The sequence below is a fragment of the Cherax quadricarinatus genome, chromosome 5, assembly GCF_038502225.1.
Source record: "Cherax quadricarinatus isolate ZL_2023a chromosome 5, ASM3850222v1, whole genome shotgun sequence".
In the NCBI taxonomy this organism is placed as follows: Eukaryota; Metazoa; Arthropoda; class Malacostraca; order Decapoda; family Parastacidae; genus Cherax; species Cherax quadricarinatus.
The window spans coordinates 11,215,753-11,221,752 of record NC_091296.1 but is presented as its reverse complement, the minus strand read 5'-3'; the positions used below and the strand labels follow the sequence as shown (position 1 = coordinate 11,221,752).

The following is a 6,000-nucleotide window of genomic DNA, read 5'->3' as shown; positions in this document are numbered from 1 at the left end:
CAGAGAATTCGTAGTTTGGAAGTTAGGAGGAGGTGCAGGATTACCAAAACTGTTGTCCAGAGGGCTGAGGAAGGGTTGTTGAGGTGGTTCGGACATGTAGAGAGAATGGAGCGAAACAGAGTGACTTCAAGAGTGTATCAGTCTGTAGTGGAAGGAAGGCGGGGTAGGGGTCGGCCTAGGAAAGGTTGGAGGGAGGGGGTAAAGAAGGTTTTGTGTGCGAGGGGCTTGGACTTTCAGCAGGCATGCGTGAGCGTGTTTGATAGGAGTGAATGGAGACAAATGGTTTTTAATACTTGATGTGCTGTTGGAGTGTGAGCAAAGTAACATTTATGAAGGGGCTCAGGGAAACCGGCAGGCCGGACTTGAGTCCTGGAGATGGGAAGTACAGTGCCTGCACTCTGAAGGAGGGGTGTTAATGTTGCGGTTTAAACTGTAGTGTAAAGCACCCTTCTGGCAAGACAGTGATGGAGTGAATGATGGTGAAAGTTTTTCTTTTTCGGGCCACCCTGCCTTGGTGGGAATCGGCCAGTGTGATAATAAATAAATTATATATATATATATATATATATATATATATATATATATATATATATATATAGACAAACACACACACACACACACACACACACACACACACACTACGAAAAAAGGTTGAGGGAAATCGGACTGACGACATTTGAGGACAGGCGGGTCAGGGGAGACATGATAACGACATACAAAATAGTGCGTGGAATAGATAAGGTAGACAGAGACATGTTGTTCCAGAGATGGGACACAGAAACAAGGGGCCACAATTGGAAGCTGAAGACTCAGACGAGTCATAGGGATGTAAGGAAGTATTTCTTCAGTCGTAGAGTCGTCAGGAAGTGGAATAGCCTAACAAGTGATGTAGTGGAGGCAGGAACCATACATAGCTTTAAGACGAGGTATGATAAAGCTCCGGAAGCAGAGAGAGGACCTAGTAGCGATCAGTGAAGTGGCGGGGCCAGGAGCTGTGTATCGATCCCTGCAACCACAACTAGGTGAGTACAATTAAGTAAGTACACACAAACGAAAATATCTTAGGAGAAAATAACCGTTGCACCTGTGAATGCATTCGTATCAATTTCCCTCACATTTTAAATATACGTACAGTACATAGCCTGTTTATACGCATATAGCCTGTATGTACGTACATTTTGTGTGTGTATATCCGGTGTGTTGCAGAGGCGTCGTAAGGGGGGGTGGCCGCCCCGGGTGACACCATTTAGGGGGTGACACCATAAAGCCTCTAAAGGTGACACTAATGCAGAAAACAGTGCTGCACCAACATAAGAGAAGAATCCTTCGTTTCTATATAGACTATTATATGATTACAGAGTACAAAGAAGCCTAAATAGGGAAAATCATTGATTTTGATGATGTGATAGATGATTTTGCAGGATTGAAGGCAAGGAAATGTAAGATCAGATTCACTGAGATGTTACCTGTACTCAAGTTCAAATAGGAACTAGTGTTTCTCTGATATTGCATTTTTTTTTTTTTTGAAGATGAATAAATGTAGGATCTGTTTCCTGTACTCAGTGGTATTCGAATTTGTTTTCTTAATATTGCTACATTTTATTTTATCATTAATAAAGTTGAGAAGTATTCTCCTGTTCAGTTTATGGCTCTTAAACGTTCTTATTGTTAAACATTTGTCACTGGTCATGCAGTAGTGACATAACTTGAGTTTACTCCCCCCATCCCCCCGACCTTGAATTTCATGGGGTGACACCCAAGATGCTGCCCTTGGGGACGCCAACTGTAGCCACGCCTCTGGTGTACTCACCTAATTGTGGTTGCAGGGGTTGAGACTCAGCTCCTGGCCCCGCGTGTGTTGTATATAAGCTGTATGGATACAGACTACCTTGTATGCACGTATATAAATTCTATATGCATATGCAGCTACTATGTATATATGCAGCTAGTATGTACATATATAGCTTGTTTGTACGTATATAGCGGGTATGTACACAGCCCTTTTATACATACATTGACATTGCGTGCATAAATACTGCACGTTATGTTTACAAAGAGTGACTCACCATCTTAAAGATAAGTAGGGGAGGGGGAGGCTGGTATGGGAAAGAGGGGAAGGGAATTATTATAGAATTACGTGAAGCTTTAAACCCGTACGGGTCATTCAGGACGTGGAGTAGTAGAGGTTCGATCCTCCGTTCGGAAAGCACAAGACATGCCACCAGCTTCTGCTCACCTATAATAGTTGCAAAACAGCAGGGGAGGGGTGATTAAGGGGAGGAGTTTAATGGGGAGGATGTTGGTGGGAGGGGGGTATATCCTCTGCGTCAATATCCTGAGATAGACCATAAGGGCGTAGGCTAGAGACGTAGAGGAAGGAATTTACTAGGTTTTAACCCCTGTGTTAGATGGGTATAGTGTCGAGACTGGCTGTGGAGGTGATCCATAGTGCTAGTACAGAGTTGTGGGGGTTAAATGGGGGGTGGGGTGGAGAGAACTCGCCAATATGTGGTTGCAGTGGTCGAGTCTTAGCTCCTGGCCTTGCCTCAACTTCCTGCTTGTCAGATTCACTCCTAACCTCGTGGGTCCTATCGTACCTGCTCTTAAAACTATGTACGTAACTGTTTCCACCACTTCTTAGTCAGGAAGTATTTCTTCAATTCTCAAACCTGAAGCTAAAGAAATACTTCCTGACTTTCCCGTGACTCATAAGAACAGAATGAAGGAACACTGCAGTAGGCGTATTAGCCCATGCTAAGCAGGTTCAACTCACACCCACCCATATACCCATCCAGTATTGTTGCCTCAGTTATGCTACCCAGGAGTGTGTTCCATTCATCTACCCCGTCAAGGAAGGTTCCTTGATGCTGGCGAGGGGCTCTTGATCTAGGGAACTGGATCTGTGCTCCAGTTCCCTGAATTAACTGCCTCCCAGCATACATAAGGGGGATTACCAATAGACCCCTGGCAGTCTTCAAGCTGGCACTGGACAAGCACCTAAAGTCGGTACCTGACCAGCCGGGCTGTGGCTCATACGTTGGATTGCATGCAGCCAGCAGTAACAGCCTGGTTGATCAGGCTCTGATCCACCAGGAGGCCTGGTCACAGACTGGGCCACGGGGGCGTTGACCCCCGGAACTCTCTCCAGGTAATCCCCCCCACAGGCGCTGTATAATCCTATGGATTTAGAACTTCCCCTTCATTAAAATAATAATAATCCACTCATCTACAACTATACTGTCAAACCAATTCTTCCCCATGTGCTCTCTAAAATGCATGTCCGACGAATTCATTGCTGTAAGTCTTGTCTTCGTTATACGTATATACAGTGGACCCCCGCATAACGATGTTAATCCGTTCCTGAGAGCTCATTGTTATGCAAAATTATCGTTATGCGAATGAATTTTCCCCACAAGAAATAATGGAAATCAAATTAATCCGTGCAAGACACCCCAAAGTATGAAAAAAAAAAATTTTACCACATGAAATATTAATTTTAATACACACAAACTGAAAAAGACATGCACAGTTACATGACACTTACCTTTATTGAAGATCTGGTGATGATTGATGGAATGGGAGGAGGAGAGAGTCTTAGTGTTTAGAAGGGGAATCCTCTTCCATTAAGACTTGAGGTGTCAAGTCCTTTTCTGGGGTTACCTCCCTTCTTCTTTTAATGCCACTAGGACCAGCTTCAGAGTCACTGGACTTCTGTCGCACAACATATCTGTCCATAGATACCTGTACCTCTCGTTCCTTTATGACTTTCCTAAAGTGTTTCACAACAGTGTCAGTGTAATAGTCACCAGCACGGCTTGCAATAGCTGTGTTAGGGTGATTGTCATCAAAAAAGGTTTGCACTTTAAGCCACATTCCACACATTTTCTTAATCTTTGAAGTAGGCAACTTCTTCAATTTCTCTCTCCCCTCCTCCGAAGCAGTTTCCTTAGGTCTGGCCTCTTGCTGTTGAAGTTGATCTAGCAGCTCATCAGTGGTTAGTTCTTCATTGTCCTCCTCCACCAACTCTTCCACATCATCCCCACTAACCTCCAACCCCAAGGACTTTCCCAATGCCACAATGGATTCCTCAACTGGCATAGGATTCCCAGGGTTAGCCTCAAACCCTTCAAAATCCCTTTGGTCTACACATTCTGGCCACAGTTTCTTCCAAGCAGAGTTCAAGGTCCTCTTAGTCACTCCCTCCCAAGCCTTACCTATAAGGTTTACACAATTGAGGATATTAAAGTGATCTCTCCAAAACTCTCTTAGAGTCAATTGAGTTTCTGAGGTCACTACAAAGCACCTTTCAAACAGAGCTTTTGTGTACAGTTTTTTGAAGTTTGCAATAACCTGCTGGTCCATGGGCTGCAGGAGAGGAGTGGTATTAGGAGGCAAAAACTTCACCTTAATGAAGCTCATGTCCCCATGAAGTCGCTCTGCCATGTCTGTAGGATGACCAGGGGCATTGTCTAACACCAGGAGGCACTTAAGGTATAATTTCTTTTCAGTTAGGTAATCTTTCACATTGGGGGCAAATGCTTGGTGTAACCAGTCATAGAAAAAGTCCCTAGTGACCCATGCCTTACTGTTTGCCCTCCACAGCACACACAAATTAGCCTTGAGGATATTCTTTTGCCTGAATGCTCTGGGAGTTTCTGAGTGATACACTAATAAAGGCTTCACTTTGCAATCACCATTAGCATTGGAACACATCAACAGAGTAAACCTGTCTTTCATAGGCTTATGTCCTGGGAGTGCCTTTTCCTCCTGAGTAATGTAGGTCCTGCTTGGCATTTTCTTCCAAAACAGGCCTGTTTCATCACAATTAAACACTTGTTCAGGTTTCAGTCCTTCACTGTCTATGTACTCCTTGAATTCCTGCACATATTTTTCAGCTGCTTTGTGGTCCGAACTGGCAGCCTCACCATGCCTTATCACGCTGTGTATGCCACTACGCTTCTTAAATCTCTCAAACCAATCTTTGCTGGCCTTAAATTCACTCACATTATCACTAGTTGCAGGCATTTTTTTAATTAAATCCTCATGCAACTTCCTAGCCTTTTCACTTATGATCACTTGAGAGATGCTATCTCCTGCTATCTGTTTTTCATTTATCCACACCAATAAGAGTCTCTCAACATCTTCCATCACTTGCTATCTCTGTTTCGAAAACACAATTGAACCTTTGGCAAGAACAGCTTCCTTGATTGCCGTTTTGTTGGACACAATAGTAGCGATGGTTGATTGTGGTTTACTATACAACCTGGCCAGCTCGGAGACATGCACTCCACTTTCATACTTAGCAATGATCTCTTTCTTCATCCCTATAGTAATTCTCACCCTTATTCCTGTAGGGTTGGCACTAGAAGCTTTCTTGGGGCCCATGGTCACTTATTTTGCAGATAAAATCACCAAAAACACTGTAATAATACGAAATGTTCCGATTGTATGCTTGGATGTTACCGCGGAGGCTGGCTGGTAAACAATGCCACCGGCGGAACATGTGAGGCTGGCTCAGGCCGCACATTAGACGTGTCTCGGACGAATAACGTTGAGCGGGTTTTTTAGCGGTATGCGAGGCAAAATCTTAGCGATAAAATGTATCGGTATGTGGATTTAACGTTATGTGATGCCAACAGTATGCGGGGGTCCACTGTAGTATATACTTTCAGCACGTTATTTATATCTCCTTTTATTTATTCCTGTTTTCCATAAGTAAACTTCAATCATAGTCTCCCTAATTCTACGTCTTTCTGGTGACACCAAAATAGGCCGTCCAATTCATTCTAATGAGGACACTGGAGCACTCCAGGATGATTTGAATAGACTGATGCAGTGGTCAGAGAAGTGGCAAATGAAGTTTAATATACACAAATGCAAAGTTCTAAATGTTGGACAGGAAAATAACCATGCCACATATAAACTAAATAACGTAGATCTTAATATTACTGATTGCGAAAAGGATTTAGCAGTTCTGGTTAGCAGTAATCTGAAACCAAG

General features: G+C 43.5%; 1 protein-coding gene across 8 annotated transcripts in view; it reads left to right on the top strand.

The window, feature by feature from the left end:
* LOC128684852 (1-acylglycerol-3-phosphate O-acyltransferase Pnpla3) overlaps positions 1–6,000 on the top strand; it is a 122,224-nt gene that overhangs the window by 48,428 nt on the left and 67,796 nt on the right. Inside the window, exon 1 of one of the 8 annotated variants that reach the window (XM_070100049.1) lies at positions 2,363–2,613. The exons of 3 other annotated variants lie outside the window; for them this stretch is intronic. In XM_070100049.1, the coding sequence (XP_069956150.1) occupies positions 2,409–2,613 (205 nt within the window). In that variant the 5' untranslated portion in view covers positions 2,363–2,408. Of the gene's footprint in view, positions 1–2,362; positions 2,614–6,000 lie in introns of those variants that run through there. 4 more of the 8 variants (XM_053771154.2, XM_070100056.1, XM_070100073.1 and 1 more) reach the window with 4 other exon arrangements.